Raw genomic sequence first — 22,991 nt, 5'->3', positions numbered from 1 at the left:
TATCAAAAACGTAACCACATACGGCATCATGGATGGGATTATTCTCCTTTTTATTGCCTTGTGCAAATAAAGTGTATTTCTACGCTCTTTACCCTGTCAAGAATCGGGGAAGATCCATGACTGAGAGACACAAACACTGGACACAAGCAGAGGAGGGAGACAGGAATGAGGAACTCTGCTGAGAAAATGAGAATAAATGGATGTCAATTTCCATGTGGAATTGGTAACCAATGATCCATTAAGGCAGCCTTTCCACAATAGACAGACAAAATAGCCTGAATTAGAAGTGCCTGACATTTCAGTTAATTGCACTAACCATGTCAGCTCCACAGTAGCTGCAAACCAGGTTAAGTCTTCACCTTCTTCTCGCTATATGAAAGCAACACAAAGGGTGGATATGAGGCCAGGATAACTGCATGCATATGATGAACAATTACCTGAAATAGGTGCCCAGTATTTTCTCAATTTATATAAAACAGGACTGTATAATTTGCTTAAATATGAAAAATATATGAAAAATGTTAAAGGAGGGTTAGGTTTTTGTTGAGTTTGTATTAAGGAATCCTGCATTTCATCAACACAAAAAACACCACTTAATTTCATGAAAGCAAAAGGTTTATTCATGTTTGAAATTACACAACTACCACAAGGAAGACTTTTCAGTCCAGGGTGTAGTCTGGTTAGAAAGAAACACTAAACATCTTTAATACATTAGAATCACTGCCACAAATCATTTGTCATGACTTTCAGTTTCAGAATCACATACAATAGAAAAAAGAGAAAAGAAGTTTTGAACCCTGTTGAACAGAGCTGGAAATTTACAGTTCTGAATACTGAAACCTCTATGCATTACACTTTTTATAGTGATTTTTTTCTTTTTTTGCATGGTTTAGTAACAAGATGAGCAACATTCAAAATGTTTTTTTTTTTCAATATTTACAACAGTTTTACTGTTTGGTGTTAATTTATCAACAATGTTCGTCGCATCCCTTCGTAAAAGCCACAAACCAACAACTTCTTCGCCCCCGCCCTCCCCATCTATTTTTCATGGTATTAATATTGTTATCATTTTCATTTTTTATTTTTGTCATTTTAAGTTGCGATACAGCAACAGCATTTTATTAAAAGATTAAAATATACATTAGATTACATAGAGAATGGAGAGTTTACAGTGTTACAAGATGTAATCAAAGTAACTACATAAAAACATTAAATAAAGGTAAAAGAAAAAAAACTATGGGGGTGATTTTGTTTAGAGGTAGTAAGTGAGCACGCTAAGCTACAGAAACGTTGGATATGAAATTGAATGAGGTAATAAAGCTGCGTATTGATTGGTGGGATGTATAATTACTCTTAAGCTATATTATGTACAACTTTTCCTGTGTAATGGGGGCTGCTCTTGTGTGCCATGAGGAAATGATCTACTATGGGGGCTTTGTTGATTTCCATAAGCAGTACAAAAAAAAATGTTTACATATGTACATACTAAACATCAAATTATAAAATATGGAATGGTGTCATGTTATAGTCAAGCAATCAATTACGCTTCTTTATGTTCCAGAGTTTGAATAGTCATTTCCTTGTACTAATGTATGTGGCTGTAAGGCTAAATAAATCTTGAAAGTAACTACAAAGCTGCCATTGAGCTGTCAACAGTAGCATTGTTGAGTTGCCGGACAAGATTGCAAGCACATTACAGTCAAAGAAACAGCTGCTCTGATCTACTATGCATTGTAAGAACTCAAAGAGAATTCAATTATCAAAATGGAAAATAGTAATTAAATCAGGAATCAAACAAATTGTCATTTAAAACATCATACAATGTCACTTTAAATATATGTGTGTCATCCGGTGTTTAAAGTTTAAAGACGAATATTGTCCTGAAAGTTTTTTTATGGAGAAACATCTGCTTTGTTTTTGTACATGTGTGTGCTTACCCCTACAACAAACAAATAAGAGCATGGAGATTACAGCTGGAGAGATTAATGAGGACAGAAAGAAAATGCTCAGGAAACATTAGGTGTCCATGATGGAGGATGCAATTTGCATGTGTGGCGTGATAGTGAAAAATTTAATGTACAGAAAAGCAAATCTGTAGTGAAAAGGTTTTGTTTATCCTCTGCAGTTGGTCAGCCAGTTAAAAGTCCACACCCAGCTTGAGGCTTAGATGCATTAATAGCGGATCAATTCGAGGTATCAGAGTGCACACTTCCAGGTCCTTCTGTCGGAGATATTACAGAAGACGGCGTCGTTGCATCTTGCCATCCCCCATTAGCCTAAGACACAAATGGTAAAGGTTGAGATTACAATCACATTCTGTGCAACATGAGCCTGGTACATTTTTATCCTCAAAGTGTAACAAAACACGCCCAGAATGGAAACACAGCTTCACTGAAGGGGGAAAAAAAACACATCTCGGTTGCACTAATGTGTCAGTTGATATTAAAATGTTGTGGATACCACGATGCTGCGTGATTAGTCCAGACTCTGAGCGTTCTTTGAATTACAGTAGCATCAGCAGAGAGACTGTTGGAAATAAATTTGTCTCGTGTCCCGACCAATGGGAGCAGTCCCTGAAATCAGTGTCTAAGCAGATTTCAGCAGCGGCCGACAGCTTGTCGCTACATATTCTCCTGTCAGTCAAGAAGAGGGAGGGCTCGGGCCGGGTGAGGTGGGGAGAGCTGAGTGAATGTGACAGAGCAGGGCCTCTCCAAGAAAGCCAGTCTTAGCCAGCCTGACTTTGCCTTGCTCCAGGCGTGACCTAGCCTTTACTGGATCCTTCTACGTCACCGCCAACAAAGCTAAAGGTTAGTCTATGCTAATACATCTATAAAGCATATTCTGGGTTGCTGCTACAAAATACAAGCTTTGTCTCCATTTGACTTATTGTACAATATTTTACTACATTAATTCTTTTCTTATTCTTTTCTTCTCAGATGTTAATGTTGCGCCGTCAGTGACAGTTTTAGTTCGGATCGCACTGTCCTCTGTTGAGCCACTAGGCACAGGTTTATACTGCACATGGAAGTGAGAAACCTTGTGAGAAAGTGAAAAACACTTGATCCTACTACGAGTTGACATGTCTAAAGAGCTTATAGCAATAAGGCCTTAGTCAAGCAAAAATGACACCAAAAGCACTGAGTGCTGGCATCAGTCTCCACCCTTTGTTTACATATATGTTATACTTAAACGTACATATTTTTACTTTGAGGTGGACATTTCTTTTTAAATTTCAAGATACATTAGCCTCTTTTGTGATTTGAGCTCATTTATGTCACACTATGGATATGTGTGTATATGAAAGGGTTTACAAAACACAGAGAGCAAATACTGAGTTTGTGATAAAGTGAAGGTAAAAGAGAGAGAGAGCTGTCTGATGGCGCCTCTGTCTCTCCCTCTCTTTTCATCCTCTCTCATCAACGAAATTAATCTTTACTCTGATAGCTTCAGATTATGCGCTGCTTTGCAAAAAGGCTCCATATCAAACCTCATCAAGGAAGATGGAATTCATGTCTGGAAAGAGCTGCAGGCGATCACATGTTCATATTTTATCACGAAGATAAGGCTGTGGAAAATTCTGTGAAGCATTTCAAAACAGCTAAATGCAACAGATACCGTACAGCGAGAACCTTTTCATCTCATTTCGGTTTGACTCAAAGTATTATAAGATGTTTAATAAAGTAAAAACTAGAGGTTTCCTTCACCTGTGCTGATATGAATTTTATTAAATGCAACTTGCATCCATTTCATCTGACAAATTGCGGAGGTTGTTTACATTGTTGTACATTTCTACAGCATCAACTAATCCAAAAAAAAAAAAAAAAGATAATTTAACAGAAATAACTTATTTAACACTGCTTTTTTCTGATCAATCTATACATGAAACCGTCAAATCCTGTACTTACATTTAAGCCATGTGGACTATACATCGTGTTTCCCCCAAGAGCATCATTGTATCCTGCCGTCTGACTGATAACATGGCGCAGGGTATCCACCTGAGGGGACAGACAGGGTGGACACGCTGGTCAACTCAGTGTCTCGCAGCAGGCCAACACTAACTGTAAACATGCTCAGTGAAGCAACAGATAGTGACTAGTGTGAAATCACAAAGGGAGTCCTGAAACAGCAAACGCACTAACCAGGTTTGTAACAGCTAATAGATTCTCTAATAAAGAAAAAATAAATAAAATAAAGGCATACTGACATTACAAGCATGCTTACAGCCATTACATTTTCTACAGTGGCTATGGATTTATAACCAAAAAATCAGGAGTGACAAAAACGAAAAGAAAAGAGAGGAGAAAACCAAACAAAACAAACCACTTAGATACTATGGCTACTTTAAATGAGCTTTGTTTTTACCTTAATCATGAATAGCATAGATTTTTTTTCCCTAAGTGCATGGTATCGATTGTGTGTTGGTTGTGTAGCTGCGTTAAACTTACAAAATGGAAGACATCAACAACAAACATTAACAAGATGAAACAGGAAGATAGCAATATAGAATACAGAAATAAAGGGGAAAACACGGTACCAAAAACCCAATACCAACCCAAGAGCTCAAGTCAAAGCCAAATGCATTCACAAAATGTTTACTTGACATGGTGCTCTGTTTGGAATAGTAACCAGGAAATTTGTCTGTAGCGTGATAGCAGTGGGGTGGGATTATATATATTTTGGCTGCCAAAATATTCCATCCAAAGCGAAATAGTCAGTAAACACTTGGTTTAGGTCAATCAGAGGTTTTGGAGGCCTCGCAGTGGCAATTCGAACTGCTTTCACATGAGCAGTATGTTTTTCTTGTTGTGTTTAATTTTTTTATGTGCTTCAGACTGCACTGTGGATGGCTCAGTACACAGGCAAGACAAGGACAGCTCTCTGCACTGGTAGTCAGGAACTGTCCCTGATTGTTGATCCTACCTGTGACTGTACATTGGCTCCGACTTGTGCCCCTTGGTAAGAATCCCCATTCAGACTCTGCATGCTCAAGAACATGTCCCCAGAGTTTGGGAGGTTAAAAGAACCTGAAGAACCTGGAAAGGGAAGATGTAAGTAGCTGAATACATGAGAGGGCTATAAAGGGAAAGCACAAACACACACACGCACGCACACACAAATAAAGCAGACACGCACCACGCACGTGTCTGCATACACAGACCTGACTCAAACCGACACCAAAGAAAACTCCCACAAAGCAAGCAACTACAAGGATAGAGAAGAAAAGGAAGGGAAGCAAAGAAACAACAGAAGAGGACGATATGCAGCAGGACTGAGGAGGATACGGACTGTTTTACAAATGCGGTGGACACAAAATGAAATGAAAATCACATGACACAAGGGACCGGTTCTACATGTGGTTGGTTGCTTAAGCTCCCAATTGTTCCACATCACCTACTTCCAGTCTAACGTTGGCGGGAGGTATCACATGGTAAATGACAAGGACAATAAGAAGCTTATGAAAAGACCAGTACCAGTAAACATGTTGCTTAAAAGAGTGTTTTTGCTCTCTGCAGAATCCAGCTGAAACTCTTCATCTTTCATCTGGAATCCTGGGTGCAAGAAAAAGGGACCACTTCATAAGCTTACCACATCCCGACGTCAGGTCAACCTAGTCCACACTCAGCATTACATTACTCATTATATCGGGGTAAACATGCCTTTTTTTCGGTTTTGTTTTTATATGACTGTTATTCAGTATGAATTGCATATAATACAATTTTGATTTAATATTACTACTGCAGGTAAAATGCTCCCAGCCATTATGTTCCCCTTTATTTAGCAAAAAAGCAGTACCATTCAGTGGAACTACATACCATTACATTACAAATGACAGGAAGTTGACAGAAAGTCTGGGGAAAACAAATCCCATGGCATCATTCTGAATTCTCGCCTTTTTTTATTTTGCCAAAAATACATGTGTTCTCGGTTCACAAGTCAGAAACGCTCTCTTTATGCATGAGTTTGCTTGGCATCAACTGTCTTATAGACAGGAGACACTGTGATCCCCAAGCTGGGAGCAGAGCCTGTCACTCTTGCCTGTGTGAATGGTGCATGAGAGAGTGAGGCAGGTAGTCAGCAGGTTAAGGGCTGATGTGGAGGGCAGATATTTTTTCTGTTGTTTTTTTTGTCTAGTGCCTACCGGAGTTAGGTGTGGTAGGGGAGTTGGCCTGGCTGTTCTGCACTGCAGCGGCTGCAGCGTGTGCTGCATTTACAGCAGTCTTGGCGGCATACAGGTTGGCTTCTTCCTGAAACTTGCCGATATTTTTCTTGTACCGGATCCTTTTGTTGCCAAACCAGTTGGATACCTGTGTGGAAGAGCAGAGGAGGAGGAGCAGAGGAGTCAGACGTCGAGAAGCCACAGCAGCGTGCACTGAGCAGTGTGATTGTTTCAAGATGTCATGTTTGGGTCCATCAAGTACCCAATTCCCAGCCCCTGTAGTAACGTCCACCGGGTACACAAGCTAATTAAGCTGTAATCAGGAGCCACTAGTGTCTTCTCATGGAAGGGAGCATGACATGCTCTTAGTTCTGTCTCCTGGCAAATGCAAAACACTAGGGGCTTCTACTGTACAAGTTATCATATTATATATGTATAGTATACATATGTCATATAAAGTAAATGGTAGAGACTTCCCTCAGAAAAATAAATGTGTGCGTGCTTTGTATTGCACAAGATAAATTAATAAGTCCAGCAAAAGAGACTAGGAAATTGACATCTCATGTTGAAAAATATGTACAGTCAATTATCATCCTTAAATATTGTAATTCAAAGAAACAAATAGAGCCCTTGTAATCTTTAATATTAACATGAAAATGAAAAACAGTGATTTACTGTGCTAAATGTTCATACTTTAATAAGTATATCTATGTATAAAAGCATAAATATCGACGTACCTAATATGATTAAATCACTTACGACTGGCAGCTTAAGTCAATAAAGATCTGTTTATGCAAGTGACTGTATGTGTAGATGGCAAAAAAGAGGGATTCATTGTCATTATTTAATGACAGGAATATAGGTAAAGACTGGCAAACATCTTAGCATATAATATCGGGACAGTCAGTGTTGAATGGTATGTAAAAAAAACTAAATATTCAATCAAAGTAAAATGCAACTCTCAATGCAGAAAAAGTGTTGAGTCTAAATAAAAGAAATAACAACAAATACAAATGCAATACTTCTGAATATTCAGAGCAGTTAGAAATGCTAATTTTGTAGTACTGAAATGATGACATCCAACATCAGTCAGCGACCGAAAAGTTGTATGAGGGGTGAACCTAGTGTGTGAATGCTGGCTCTGCAATAACAGTGGAATAATAATGAGATGATGCTTGCTTTTAATGGTCCTATAAATTAGAGTGTCTTGTCGCTGTGCTGCTGCCCCCCTCTCAGGCCCTGCAGCCCACGGCTGGACCAGCCAAAGAGCAGCTGCCCCTAATGACGCTTTATTTAATTTCCACCCATGTGCTTAAATTTTAATATCCCCAGCAGCCCGCCAATGCTGTGGCGTAAAAACTGACTGGATTTGCAGGACATCAGATCATTTCTATCCTGCACGTCTCTGTGCTCTAAATCTTTAATATCTAGGCAATTAAAATTAATGACCATTCAGGCGAGGCCCACTGTTGGCAGGGTTTCCTTGACATCAATTGTTTGATGGGTTTACCTAGAGGTTAAACTAACAAGCAAGGTTTAATTGGAAGCAATGAAAGCCCTGGCCATCATCCTTTTTACTTAACCTGCTTATAGTGGATTCTAGAGCCAAAGACGATGCAATATACTCGCTCTTTTTGACAGCTCACAAAGTGCCCACAAACCCATAGAAAACATTGAACATGTTTCCTAAAGCTCATCAGTCTGTTTAATTTAACAAAATATTCACATTAACACTATAGCAAACTGGCCAGGATTTGCTTAAAAGACAGTTTCAGTATTTATAAATGGAGGCATTTTTTCTTATTATGTGCAAAGGCTACCACAGATTTACTGTGCACTAGTTGACTTGGAACCATGAATTTGCTTTTGTAAATCAGCAGACAACTGCTACAACTTTGTAATGAAAAACTGATTATTGTAGAAGCAACAGTTAATCAAATTTGTATCATTTTAGCCTGTCCTGTCGTTTTTGATCAAGTTCGTTGTGACTGTGTTCTACCACTATAGGTTGTTACAAGCTTGGACGGACTTAGCTTTGTTGGCATCAAATCCTTTTACACCTCCCTTCTCTCTTCCACACACATTTCTCTCCTGCCCACTGAACTCTGGCTTTAGTGATTCTCGGGTTCAGCTAAATATTGAACAAATGCAGGCACTGTAAGGTGTGGAGCACAACCCAATCTACAGAACTAATTCCCTTTTATCTTGTGGCAGGCCATGCATTCAATTGACTCCTATGTGTGGTGAGAACCAGGTTGTGAGACTGAATTACCTGACATCAGCACCCTCAAAGGCAGCGATTGTATAATGACCAAGCAGACTCTTTGCAAGAACACCATACTGCTGTGTTTACTGTGTCCCACAAGAGAGACTGTGGAGCTGTAGTTAATAATTCAAACTATTTTACCTTATTTCAGGTCAGTACTTCTTGCAAGTCAATGAAATGCAATGCATGATGTGTGTATGATAGCAATACATGTAGGGTTATAATGCCCTAGGCCTTAAATACAAATACAGAGGTGGACCTACTAGCTGTATCATCAATTATACAGACCACATTAATAATGGATAACATCTCAAGTCATAGTTTCTCTAAATTCACTGTGATCTGAAATATTGAAAAGTGTCACTTAGAAAGAAGCCTATAAATTTTGTGTGGGTCAATTAATCTCTACTAGAATCTATGTCTGTAAATAATATCAAATATAACTTCTAAAATACCCCTAAATCCTCACAAAAACCATAATCATCCAATGCCATGGCTTCATTCACTGGCACATGCAAAGGACAGAAGAAATCAGACAGCTTGCTCATTGCACCCAAGCTATTTGCTATAAATAGTATAAATTGGTATCTTATGGAATAGTCTAATAATAAAGTATGCGTAAGAGGATTGCACTTGCATGTTTAAGGACTCGCACGTACACAAATCTCCTGAGGTATCAATGTTCTGGATTCGCTCCCGCTGACGCCGACCGTGCATCACTTGCATTTTAAATGATTGCTGTTCAAATGACGGCGGGTGTTTCGTCAGCTATGAACAATCAAGCAAAGCCACAGACTGATATTGGCATACCATTTATGACGGATGGTTTTTACTTAATGAACTGCTTGTGTAATCAACAAAGCCAGCACCATAGTTTGGGGTGTTTGAAAGATTACTTAGCTGAGCCCTCAGAGCGGCCACAGAGAGCGCTTACTGACTCTTTAAAGGCTGGGAAATGGTGAGGGATAACACACTTATGGTGCACTCGGCATCACGTCGTGCCTCAGACTTTGTTACTCACTTAAAATGAGCTAAAGCACTAAGAATAAGTCAATAAGAATGTCTGCCGTGGTCTCGACTGGTCGAGGAGTACACCACTAATGGGGCCTGAGATGAGTTCGAGTGAATTTTTAAAAGCCCTCTAATTTCTGCATAGACTGATTTGCTCTCATGGGAACTCATACTGTGGCCTGTTTAGCGAGGCACTCAGAAAACAGTGCAGCTCCATTTCTGAGGGTCGGTGCCCATTTCTTTAACCATTATGAAGCCAACGGCGACCAGAAGTGGGTAAGGGGGTGGTAGGGGGGTAAACTCAGAAGATTCAAAAGACAGTTGACGCTCTACAACAAACAAAAATAATGTGGTAAACAATAGCGGTAAAGTTCATGTGACACATTTGTACACACATAATATGGTGATAACATGGGTGTATATTACAATATACATTTATCAGAACAGTCTATGTTGTTTTGTGACTTAAGGGTAAGTACAAAGTAAGAAAATCTAAAAAATGAATTCATCTTTTTTCAATGTACAAGCTTTAAATACTGTAATTTATAACATTAGCATTGATCTGGTGGTGTGAGGGAGGGAGGGTCTGTGCAGTGAAAAACTGTGAGGCTATTAACATTCATAAACAAAGAAGATACAAAAAATGAAAACAGTGGATCAGGAGAAGTTATGACATACCTGTGATACTGTGATGGTGCTTCCCACCCCCTGAAGGCAAAAAAGAATGGGCTTTTACAGTATCTGACTCTTCATGACTACACTCAATATACCCCTCAACACCCCCTCCCCACACAGAAAAAACACTGCAGATTAATCGTTATTGTATGGATTAATGTTTCTCTGATATTGTCTCTCATGAGGACAAATATAGAACAATAGAGTATAAAAATCTAGATAGTAGTCACAATAATAGCTGGAAAAAAAGAGCACATGGTGATAAAACTTTGGACGTGGGGGTTAGGTGTGAGAGATATTGCCTTCAGGTTTCTCCTAAAAATGGCTATAATAAAAATGAAGTGGGAAAATCTAATTTATAAAAATATAACTGTAAATTATAACTGTGGCCATAAACAAGCCTTGTCAGACAATCATACAAATAGATACCCAGGATCATCCAGTGTTTTGAAGCACCAGACTTTAACAGCTTTTTCTTACAATAATGGATGATGCCATTTTTTTTCTTCCCAGCTTATGACCTGAGCGACTGACCGGGCAACAGAGAGAGCACACATGGTGGATGGGAATGAGAGGGAAAAATGGCAGGGGACCCAGCATTGGGGGGCTAAGGAAGGACAGCATAGTGCTTTGATTGAGGCCAAGATGATATAGGCCTCCCCTCCCTGTGGCCCTGCTCAGACTGACTGGGACCAGCCTTGACTGAAGCATCATTAGGCAGTCACAATGTCAAGGTTAGCTAAGGACATTGTGTCTTGATGGTGTGACCTACGGTAACTATCCCTCTAGGCTTTCCCACCCTGATTACCCACCAGCTACTGTTAGATGAGCACTACCCACCTGGGAAACTGTGATGCTGCACTTCTTAGCCAGCTCCTCCTTAGCCTCTTCGCTTGGATACGGGTTACTGAGGTGTGAGTAGAAATATTCGTTCAAAATTTCTGTTGCTTGCTTGCTGAAGTTTCTCCTTTTCCGCCTGAGTGGGAAGCAAAACGAGAGAAAGGCCGAGCAAGCCTATTAGTGGGGACCAGCATTAACTCATCCATTTGGATCGCACAAATTGCACAATCAATCTCACACATAAATGGTGAAAATAATGAGGAATGGGCTCTAAGGGCCCTCAGGAGCAGAATATCGTGTCCTGCTCCAAGACTCTCGTCAAGACAGAGAAGACCAGGCTCTAACCAATAAACTGACAAGGACACGTACACACACACGCACACACACACACACACACACACACACACACAAATAAACAAAAACACACACGCAAAGTCACAAAACACATACAATGTTTAATTTGGTCTGTTGGTCTCCAATCTCTAGTCCAAGCGTGTAATGTGTAGAGTTTAGTGCAGCGGATGGGTGGGCTTCGTGATGGAGCGCAAAGCCCAGTCGGAGTGCATCTCGGTACATTATAGAAATCATGGCATGCACAGTTGAGCATTGTTCCTGAAGTGCCACAGCCCCAGGGATCTCCAGTGGAAACAAGCAAACTCTAACTAGATCTGGGTCCCCTTCCCTCCCAAGGGCACTACTTATCATGTTGTTGAGCATTTGCTTATTTTGCCTTGTTTACTGCATTTCACACAGGCAGTGGGCAGCAAATGTGCTTCCACTTGGGTAGTTTGGCCCGAACTTGTGCCACTCTCCACAGAGCGCCACTGCACCACACTGTTAGTGATTAGAGTAATCCACAACACCTGCTGATGACCTCCCCTCCATCTATTATACAGGACTCGGTCCCCATTTTATTTGGTCTTAACTGCTCTCAGGTGTGAGGGCATGATTGTCTTGAAAATGGATAATATGTGGAACATGGACATAATTAAAATCATGCATCTCTGCAGTGCTCATACTGTGTGCTGTGCCAGAAAACTAAGAAAAAACAAACTTTACTCCTGCACGTGATCTAAAAATGACCTCGTCCACTGGATTTGCCTATATGGGTCGTATAGGTGCAATATATAAAAAAAACAGGTACAAAATACACACACACACACACACACACACACATGCACACATATATGCATGTAATCCACTGACCTGGCATCAAGGAATCTGGAGCGCAGGATCATGACAGCCTCACAGGTGCTCTGTTTCAGTTGCATCTGGATAGAGCTGAACTTACGGTGGATGATTCCCACCATGCGCTCAATCTCTTTGGGAGAGATGGGCCGTGTGCGAGACTGTTCCCTCAGCAGGTTCATCACATGGGTTGTGAATTCGTTACATGCCTGCCAAGAGAGACAGACACAAAAAACAACCCAAGTCAGTTTTGTAAATGTCCCAAGTCACAGCAGTGCAATTTTAAGAAGTTGCAAAAGCCAATGTTGTATAGATTTTTCAGCTAGGAAATGAGTTCTTCGCAAATAAGCTCTTTGTTGAAAGCATCAACAGAGTGCAGCACTTATATATTACATTGATGACATAATAAGTGAAGTCATCTATGAATATAAATGCAGATTTGCAATTTGGCTTGGCCCTAATGCAGAGCGAATTTAAACAGCTTTTTGTTAAACCAGTAGTTCATACATGATTAATTAGAATAACTCATTTACGTAGTGCACACTTTAGCTCATTACTCTGAGTAAAATTCGTTAAGTATTTACATTTAGATAATTAAAACCTGGAAACACCCTTAAGAAAGATGCATTTACTCCAGGCGAAGTGTTGTGTGCCCCCACATACCCACCTCCTTTCTCAGAGAGCACCAAGTAAATTAGTCTAATTTACCTCACTGGCTTGCTGAGGCATCACTGTTACACCTTCTATTTTCTCCCATAATGCCTCTGTGTTTAATGGCAGGCTCAAAATGCTAGGTGAACGGGCTGATCATACTTTCATTTAACACAGATGAGTAAGGCACTCATTGGATCTCTATAATCAACTACAACACTGTGAGTAATACTGTCATTTTTACAAAGCTCTTCCTGATTGTGCATATTCTCAGCAATTTTCTTCCTAATGCAGGGGATAAGCTACAAGTACAATGAGTAGCTCCATTAAACACAAACTTAGGTTTCAAATAGCTGGGGATCATGTGATTATTTCAACATATTGCTTGTTTTAAAAAAAAATGAAACAAAGTTGTGTGATTCACTTATATGTGAGCTAATCCTGGAGTTGTATCTTGGCGTTGTGGTAGCGTAGTCTCCCTTACCTGTTCATATTTCTCCAGCTCTGTGTGATAGATCTGTCTGATCTGGGTGAGTTTGGCTCTGTAGTCGGAATGTTCAATGGAGTTGTCGGCCGCCCCGCCCGAGGCTGCGGCTGCAGCTGCAGCAGCAGCCGATCCACCACCTTTCTCTGGTCCTGCCACGCCCTCTGCCAGCAGCATGTTGTCTAAACGCATGAGCTGGGGGTCTGGGGGGTCTTCCTCCTGAGCTCCTCGGATGCTGAGGCCTGCAGAAACATAGATGAAAATAGAAGGTCAGCTAATGCCATCCAGGAACATGTTCAAATACATTTACAAGAAGTTAAAAATAATCAAATGCAAGCTGAATTTTAAGAGCAGCTAAAAGCATTATGTTTCCACAGGCTGCTTGAGTCGATGTTTCTCCTGCAGGTATACCGGGTGCCTTCTGTGCATGTGCTGTGTTCCTGTCCCCATGTCTTTGCCTGTTCTCTTTTATTTACACACTGCGCTGCACACTGTGTGTACGGGAAGGCTGACATGACAGCAACATCCATAAACTGACAAATGCTCAATGGTGAAGTGGCACTTCTACTCTGTGAAAGGATGCTAAACAGAAAACTATACCTCTAGTAAGTGTCTCTGTCTTTGACACAGTGAATGCTTGGAACCCCTGAAAGTAACTACTGTTCTCCTTATTTTTATTTTCCTATATGATTTCAATCTTGTATTATTTCACAACCCCTATTTTCTAAAATTTTCCTTGCCAGTAATAAAATGTGTTTGGGGTAAATTGTATGTAAAGTGCTCATTCTTGATTTCTGTCTGTGCTATCAGACCCTGCTGTTTATTTCCTCTGTTTTCTACCTCGCTAGTCTTTCAGCAAGTCGTAATCACCCAGCAGATAGCACACATGCACACCTGGATGCATTGGCAATGTAACCATGATACAAGGCTTGACAAAGAACACACAAACAAAAAACCACTGCGGGTCAGAATTACACAAAAAAACAAGCATGGGCAATCCAGTCTAATAAGTGGATAAAAATGTGGCTCAATGGGCAGTAAATACTGAGTGGCTACTCGAACGTTATGATTACCAGAGTTGTTTCAATTCAATAATCCCTCCCGCAATTCAGAGATTTTCAACAGCTCATTACAGCTTCATTAAGATATGGCCAGCCTCTGGATTCTAAATAAGAAGATTAGTGGCTCTATTGTGTCAGCCAGTAGGCATGCAATCAGAGAAGCCCTTTTACCATGCTTTGACCGCCTGACCCTGCACACCACTCTGGAGTAAATACTAGAGAAAGAACACACTCCTATCTTTATTAAACACACAAAAATTAGGAAGCACATCATATTGTAACCACTTCTCTGATGTTTTCATCTCTGTTGGTGCTTTGTTCAGCTGCAGTGCCACTGAAAAACAAATTTGCCTCTATTTATGGATCGGCTGGCTTTGAGTCTTTTAGGTGTAATGGTGTGAGAGGAGTGGATGAATGTGGCTATTTGTGTTGGAGACATTGAGATGCTGGACAAGGCTCCATCAGGCTTGCAGAGCCAAGCCATCCATGTGGACAATATGCCACTGCTCCACTAACCCTCATCCACATCATACTGCATCTGCACCAACACCACCCAAAGCTCTCGTTCTGGACAGACTCTGCGGTTTCTATTCCAGTTTGTGCGGCATGAAATAAAATGGCACATGATTCAAATGTTGACTGACCAGATGCCTGGCTACATATCTCAACATGCTCTAATAGCTGGTGGTTTGTCCACCACTACAGTTCATATTTTCCTAATTCAGTATTTCCTCCCACTCTCTGATTCAACACAAGCTCAGCGGGCTGCACTTTCCTTTGTGCTGCCGGTGGTGGTAAGTATGTAGGCACGTTTTTCATGTCAGGTATATTAAATATAACTCTGGGACGCAGCGTACATTTCCACACCAAACCCAGTTGTCACTTTCACTCCACTCACTCTATATCCAGGGGAAATGCAGCTGAGGGAATTTACAGGGCTTTTCAGCTAAATGGGCATAAATCACTGGTTTCATTCAAACTAAATAATCACAGGCCATAAAGAGCTACTTGTCTCTTACCATATATTACCACAAAGTTCCTGTGTGCAATAATGCAGCCATTCACAGCAAAGGAAAACAGAGCGAGACATTAGAAAGTGACATGTAATCCTGTTAGTCCACTGACATGTGGAGTGGCCGTGACATTTTTATCATACGTGTCCATTTCTATTTGGGAAATCAGCAGGATAAAAATGATTACTCTGCTGCCCTGAGAAGCAGACGGCCCTGCAGGAGTCCACCAGGGTGTATTTGTGCCACAGCAGCTCCGGCTGGCCATTCATAACACACATGTTGGGAGGGATGATGCGTCTGTCTTGCACTCAAGCACATAAATACAGAAAATTAAAAAAAATAGGAAAACATAGCCTACAGAAAAAAAACATTTTAAAAAACAGTGCAATGCATCTCTGTCTGGATGTCTCTCCCGTGTAGCAAATACCTTTGTTGAAGGAGCCGAAGATTGCGGATTCACTGTCTAAGCTCAGCATCATCACACAACTTCCATAAAATAGGCTCGAGCAAGATAATATCTTTAATTTGCTCTGCGGTTGACAAATCTGTATAGTAACTTGCAAAGCCACAGTCGTATTCTAGCACTGCAATGCTGCTTGCCTTCTCAAATCTTTATCCTGTTTTTGTCTGATGATATGGGTATTAAAACAAGTTTGGGCACCCGAGTTAGCTCTAAGCCACCTCCACAGTCAAAGTGGGATTAATCTCTGTGCAAAGGAAAGTACGGGAATCGTGTCACCTTGGCAAAGCCTGCAAGCAATAGGAACTTGAGAATGAAAAATCTATATATGGCTTAGTTATTTCATATAACTCTAATAATGCCGGTTCACTTAATTACCAGAACGCATACAATAAAATGAGAAAAAAAAATTTCAGAATGCGTAATAGTAATGTAACATGTCCTTAATCGGCCTCATTTGTCATTCAACAATACAGGTGGAGTGGCTGAGAAAAGGCACTTGCCTTTATGATTGTTCCTCATTTCTCCTCTGTGGCTGAGACAAAAGAGACACTGTGATTAATCCATCCCTATCAGTCAGGGGTGGTTCTCCTTTTCATTTTTTACAGGTTCACCGTCAGTATCTGATCCGAGGAAGTAACAAATTTGACAGATAAAGACAATGCAGCCCTTTCTCTCATATACTCTCCCTGTTCTCTGTTTATAATCATTTCCGGTTTGGGGCTGTTGTCTCGTACATCATTCCCTGCTTGAAGCCCTGACAGTGATCTGAGCACTGCCTCGGGCCGCTCTCCTTTCCTCCCACCTCTTTCCCCCTGTGCCCTCTTTTATTCTGTGGGCTTAGCTGACCTTTGGCCCACTGCTTGTTTACTCTCATCACTGAAGTGTGAGCAGGAGAGCCATAAAGCCAGAGCCCTGCTGGGTTAATGTGGCCTGCTGAAGAGGGAAGGGGTGGCTCTAGGCTTCTCTACCTTATTCTTCTGCACTGTCAGACGCCAAACAATACACTAGAAGAGTAGTGCTTTTTGTAGATAAAACCAAACATTCTTTTTTTTTTCTTCTTTTTTATTATTATTTTTTTTGTTACAGAATAGCTCATCTTTTTTTGCGGAAGCTTAATGTTTTTCTTTAGATCACACGCACCTGTCTACTATAGTAAACCGGTCAACTGTTTGGCATGGTCACACTGTTATTTCCAAAACATCCTGTTCATTACAAGTAACCCTGACCTCCTGAAGCTCCTCTCCTCACCAGTGCCTCTAGTGAATGTCTCCAGCCACATATTGACACTCTGTTCATCTAATTGCATTGATCCACAAAGGTCTCCCAAAGCTAACTAATCGAAACAGAATTTATTTTCTGTCAATATTTGCAAAGGTCATCTCTCTTAAAGCCGTGCAGTAGACTTATGAGTAGGGAGGGGTGGGAGTCGGAGGAGGACTGTGGCATGTAGCCTGTTACTGAGGCTCGTCCAAGGTGAGCTTTAACTCTGGCTTGGCACTCAGGATCCAAGGCTTCTAATCCACCGTGTTATTAAAACCCGCTGCCAAAGCAACACACTAGAGACTACAGAGGGCTTAGAGTATCCATTTCACAAAGAGGCCAGTGTCACTACAGCCGCGTTCCACGTCTCCTTTGACTTCATATCATCTCTCCTTTGTCATGGTGCCTGGATCAGTGACTTTCAGCTCCAGAAGCGGGGAGCTGGATCAAATTACCATTGAAAATCTTTTGTTCTGACAAATGAAACATAAGGATCCTCTTTCACTGATGTTCTTAAAGTCTTTTTTAAGCTTGGCCTACATCCACATGGCACAAAGAATCTGAGAGAATGCCTGCGGGCTCTCTCTTGCATGTACAGTAATTAACATGCCATTAACACATTAATACACATTAACTATTCCCAATGTTAATGGCAGAGTAATTACCATACCTGATACCACACTGTGGGGAAGCCAATGCACATTTGCCACTTTTTGTTTCTTTCTTTGTTGAGGGAGCAGAAAAGAATAATTCAGAAGATTGTTCTTTTTGCTTTTCATCTAACAGAATAAATAGAATTTTGCCTGTGTTTGAATTGTGAGGTTGTGTCTCAATTTCAACAAGTAAATAATACTGTCACACATGTAATGCAACAGTTGTGATTTTATTTTAAAATCATGCCTACAACAAGAAAATGCATCATTGTGAACCTCTGAGGATTGGCTTCAGGGGGAAAGCTGAAATACTGGAGGGGACAGTGTGTCTAGTGATTAAATGCAGAGTAAAAGGAGGCAGGGAATAGGCCCTAAACTGGGGAATCCCTGTCTAGAATGATGATGTATTTCCTCCCAGTGCGGTGAGTGATAAGCTAATCAGCCGCGCTGACAGTGAAGTGTTACAGCCCCCCAGTGCTGGGTCAAGACTTCTCCCATCATACACCACCAGCACACACTAAACAGACAGCACATAGACGTGGTGGTCGGGTCGGGGTGGGGTGGAGTGGGGTGGAGAGTGACAAAAAGTGGCTCTGGTCAGAAAAGAAGATCTCTGTCAGTTCAGGTAGCCTTTGTCCCTCGATGATGATGCGCTTCTCTCCCACCAAAGAGAAGGCTGAGACAGTGGGCGCAAAAGGCAAGTGGGGAAGAGGGTGGAGGGGCTTGCCACTCTCAACCCACGACTCCCAAGACATGTGGGGAGTGGGGGTGGGTAAGGGGGAGGGAAAAGACAACCCAAACAAACATCTTGAAGACATTTTGCCAAGCACACCAAAATTAATCACTGTCCCACGGTGGCACTGACATTTGTGGGAAGTGACACACAACATGACAGACTAGAGGGAGAGGATGAAAGGAGAGTGAGGAGGGGTGGGAGGGCTGGGTAAACAAGAGCCACTGTCACTCGCTGTGATCATGTGTGCATGTGTGTGATGTGTGTGTGTTTATATGTGAACGTGTGAGTGCCCGCTTTGTTTCCTGCCCTCTAAGACTCGATGTGGGCAAACGGCCAAGTAGTGTAGTGATGGCTGACCAGGCCTGGCGGTCGGCCGCACGCAGCGGTTGGGGAGACTGGCCAAATGAGTGGACAGGACCTCCGCTACAGATCAGCACTCTGACTGACCCTACAGGACACATACAGCATGGGGCTCCAACATAGGGCGCACATGGTTCACATGGTCTGCTAGTCACAAATCGAGCCACATTCACTGAGACACTCAAGTGTTATTCAGTCGGACATCCTAAATCCAGGACAAACATAAAGAATAATTTATTCAATGCAATAGTCAAAGAATATTTTAATCTCCGTGCAGGAGCCTACATACAGTACAACCTGAGACACTTATTGCATCTTGTGCTTCTATTTATATTATGTTAGCATGTTTTTCTTATTTCCTTTCTTCAGTTTCATTTTATATTTCATGTATTGATGGTCTTTAGCTGCTAGCCTCAATTTGCTGCAAAGATAGGCTGATTTGTTATTCAGACCCCAAGCAAATAATGCAAATGTGGCACTGAAAGCCACTTACGAAATACCCAAAGGCAACTAATCACTCCTTCTCTCATTCCAGGCTTTCTGCAGCCTCCTAATTAGAAGATGGAGATTGCATGAAACCAGGTCACACAGCAGGTCCTGTACACACCGATAACCAGGCAAATACGTAGGCAAAACTTCATCCGCATCTAGCCAAGCATGCATTATTTTAAAGGCTAGAGGTGAAAAAATAATGCTATTCAGGTTATTAATCCCATATATTTCACTGTATGCTTCCAAAGAAAGGATTTGAGCTTGAAGCATTTTGTGTGGCCCATGTGTTTTGTAGTTGTGTGTTTTTCTGTGTGCATCTATGTATGCGTGCGTGTCTGTGAACGTGCATATACTCGTGTCTGCATGGGTGCGTGTGAAGGCTACATGCTCACATAAACAAAGAAATGGCATTGGTAGCATACAGCCAACCATGATCCACTGCCAGAGAGATTATTTTTTACAGTGGCATTTCTGCAAGAGAGTTGACAGTCCATCATTTAGATTTTGCAGTGTATCCACGAAAAGGCTGCATTGCCTGAAGCAGAAGGAGCTGCTCTTTCCTTCAGTGTCTTTTATAGAGAGAATTCAGCTCCAAATTGTAAAGCCGCAACCCTTTGCTAGCTGTGCTAGCGTGCAAGGACTCCGCTACAAGGAAACAGGTTATGACACTAGACTATGACTGCACTTGACATGCTGATTTTCACCGCATCCTATGTGAGGACTGATAAAGTTCACAAGAACACATCCACCTCCAGCGCCTAAGGTTGCACGCACCTGAACAAGAGCTCTGTCTTTGGAAGAATCTTGAGCCTTATGTTGCAGGTTACTGCTAGGTCTGCAGAGTGCAGTGGAAGGAGTGGCTGGGCAGATCAGGCCCAAGCCAAACAACAGCTTGTGACAGAAGCAGGCCAAAGCGGATGTTGAGACACGCAGAGACCTAACAGGCAGCCGGCTTGCCATCCACTCTTTTTCAGCTCTCCTTATACTCAACACATCACTTCAGATCCATTGCAACTGTCTCTTAAAGAACACAGCGAGAACAGAATAAGCAAACGAGTGAATGACTGCGGTGAGAATATCATCTCCCAACTGTCATTTCACTAGTTGCATATTTTGATAGTACATCTACTGATGATACTTCACTTTGTTGTGTGACATTCCGTGAACAAGGTAGCAAGAAAAGGTTATTTGGCACTAATTATTCCCAGCATGTACTTTACACACCATTTAATGAGTTGGACTGGAGGCGTGGCTATAGGCTGTAACTTGCTTCCCCAGTTATCCAAGATGAACTGTGCAATCTCCCTCACGTCACCCCTGTCATGTGTACCAGGTCCCCCTCCACATCCAATACTCTGCTAGGGCTTCACTGGAGCAGAGACAAGGCGCCACTGAAGCAACACAACATCTCCCGTAGCGTCTCTGCACACCGGCAGGGAGAGATTGGGGGGTTGGGGGGTGGGGGGATAAAGCTGGGAGCTCACTCTCATAATTACAATAATTAACAGTTGCAGATTTAATTGGAAGGGAAGGCATTAACAGGAGGAACATTGTGGCGGCGCGTGCAGAGGGAACCTTTGCTTGCAAGAAGCTTTTGTCTTCTCTGTACCTAATGGTGCCTTGGCTGCGGTTGGCGAGTGCTGACACAACACAACACAACACAACCAAGCTGAGGGTTCAGACGGTGGGGCTTGTCAGGACTCAGACTGGAGGCAGATAATTAGGTGCCAGGTTAATGAGAGCACAGGCTCTTGATGGCATTTGGTTACTGTATGTGGGCAATTAATGACTTTGTTTTTGTGTTTTTATTGCCCACTTGAGTGGAAAACATAATACATTATTCACCTCAGGCCTGTGTGTGGTGTTTGATGGAGTAGCAGTGACTCTGGCTAAATAAACTGTTTCATCCATTGTTGTGAATGGTTAATTCAAAACAATCCTGTTTGTATAAAAGCTAGCAAAATGCAATCTCAGTTTGCTTATGGCTACCTCACTGTCTGACCTTTTCAGAGCATAGCCTACTTCCTCCTGTTGCCTGTTATGATGTCAAGCAAACATAGACACTGCAGGTCAAGCATGGGACAATGTAACCACAAAACACACCACAACAAAAAAACCCAAACCCTTCGGCCATAAGCGTTCAGTTAATTCAGCGTATCGCATTTCATAATGTATTTGTGAAATTCCATACCCCTAGAAAAGCCCTGCTTCCATTCTAGAGGATTTATTGGCAATGAATCCACTGAGGGTCTTTAGACATCCTCTTCTTAACCCAACCACTCGACGGCTCCTATTTTGGAGTTAGTTGTTCTCTTGCCTGTGGTGGCCAATTAGAGTGCTATAAGATAAATGGGCACCCACAACTTTGATGTCCATCTTTTTAATAAGCTTTGGTTAAGATGACATCTGTGTGAAAGAGTTCAATATCTTCACAGTGGGAGAGAAAAGAGGTTTATTCTAAAATGAAATATCATGTAAATACTGCTGGAGGTTTAGGCTGGGTGGGGGGATCATGGTGTCGGCTGCGACTCTGGTGCTGGGATTCATTATCTTCTACTGCAGTTGCGCAGATTAGTCAGCAAAGGATGAATTTTAGAGCCTCGTGAAATCCGTGCTTTTGTACAAATGATTCAGATTGAGCATAAACGGAAAAATGTATATATATATATGATATTCAATATGCAGTATGAAAGCAGTGAATTTGTTTTTAGAGCAGAAAAAGACAACTAATTAGATGAAATAAATCAGATTCAAAAAAACAAAAAGGTGCTCCGTGTGTGGAATATGTAGTAATAATGGACGGAAAGCGCAGTGTAACAATATCTAAAATGGTGGGGTAACAAAATGGTGTATGAGTGTCTATGAATGTAAGAGAAAAAGAGTGGTGGAAAGAGAACATATATCTAACCTAGCCTGCGGACGTGCTCCTTTATATGTGTGTGTAACTCAGTCAGGAATAATGTAAATGTCTGGAGAGTCTTAAGACTGAGCAGGACCGTATAAAAGCACCCTGTTTCAGGCTAGTAAAACAAGTCAATAAATACAGCGGAGAAGCCGGTGCTGTCTGCTGCACTCTCCTGAATGAAAACAGAGGTGAACTGCTTATTTTCAGTCTGGCACCAGAGGTTGACAGCGGCATTATGGGTGCTCATACATTCTGACTATCACTCGTCACAAGCTATATCTGTCAACATTACCCTCAAGTGCATTTTAGATGTAAAACAAGCATTCCTTGGGAAGAGTATTTATGACTTTTCATGGTCAGCCGCTAAATGAGCTAAATGCTCTCTACAGCAACGACTGACCAAGGTTATGATGTTTCTCTTTGTCAGTTCGTTCATCAGTTTGTCTCTCTGTTGATTCGCACAGACAGAACAAACACACAAGTATTTTATGCTAAGCCTCAGCAGGCCTGCACTTACTAGAGAGGTGGAGAAGGCAGATCCTTCCTGCCTGTGCCTCAAATGCGAAGCCGATGACACAGACTCACGCAAAATGGAAACACCATTAGGTAGGCAAACACTTCACTGCGATAACTGCTGCCTGATTACAGGGGGAAAGCACAGCCATGGTTCTCCTTTTTTCATACTGTGTCAACACTTTGGGGAAGCAAATATTTCAGTGACTACCCTCCCTGTGCTTTAATCCATATGGTGCGTCCTGTTTGTCGCCGCAGATGTT

At 41.6% G+C, this 22,991-nt stretch overlaps 1 protein-coding gene across 9 annotated transcripts in view; it reads right to left on the bottom strand.

The window, feature by feature from the left end:
• Window positions 1–597: 597 nt before the first annotated feature.
• pbx3b (pre-B-cell leukemia homeobox 3b) overlaps window positions 598–22,991 on the bottom strand; it is a 56,553-nt gene continuing 34,159 nt past the window's right edge. For 2 of the 9 annotated variants that reach the window (XM_030143597.1, XM_030143598.1), the window contains exons 3-11: window positions 13,273–13,514; window positions 12,156–12,346; window positions 10,950–11,085; window positions 10,113–10,142; window positions 6,140–6,305; window positions 5,472–5,549; window positions 4,921–5,033; window positions 3,906–3,995; window positions 598–2,276 (exon numbers count right to left, since the gene is read on the bottom strand). In XM_030143597.1, the coding sequence (XP_029999457.1) occupies window positions 2,184–2,276; window positions 3,906–3,995; window positions 4,921–5,033; window positions 5,472–5,549; window positions 6,140–6,305; window positions 10,113–10,142; window positions 10,950–11,085; window positions 12,156–12,346; window positions 13,273–13,514 (1,139 nt within the window). In that variant the 3' untranslated portion in view covers window positions 598–2,183. The remainder of the gene's footprint in view (window positions 2,277–3,905; window positions 3,996–4,920; window positions 5,034–5,471; window positions 5,550–6,139; window positions 6,306–10,112; window positions 10,143–10,949; window positions 11,086–12,155; window positions 12,347–13,272; window positions 13,515–22,991) is intronic. The other 7 variants (XM_030143602.1, XM_030143603.1, XM_030143599.1 and 4 more) reach the window with 5 other exon arrangements.

This window comes from Sphaeramia orbicularis, chromosome 9 (assembly GCF_902148855.1).
Source record: "Sphaeramia orbicularis chromosome 9, fSphaOr1.1, whole genome shotgun sequence".
NCBI classification, from domain to species: Eukaryota; Metazoa; Chordata; class Actinopteri; order Kurtiformes; family Apogonidae; genus Sphaeramia; species Sphaeramia orbicularis.
Note: the sequence above shows the minus strand (reverse complement) of the source record. Positions and strands in the feature narration are given on the sequence as shown.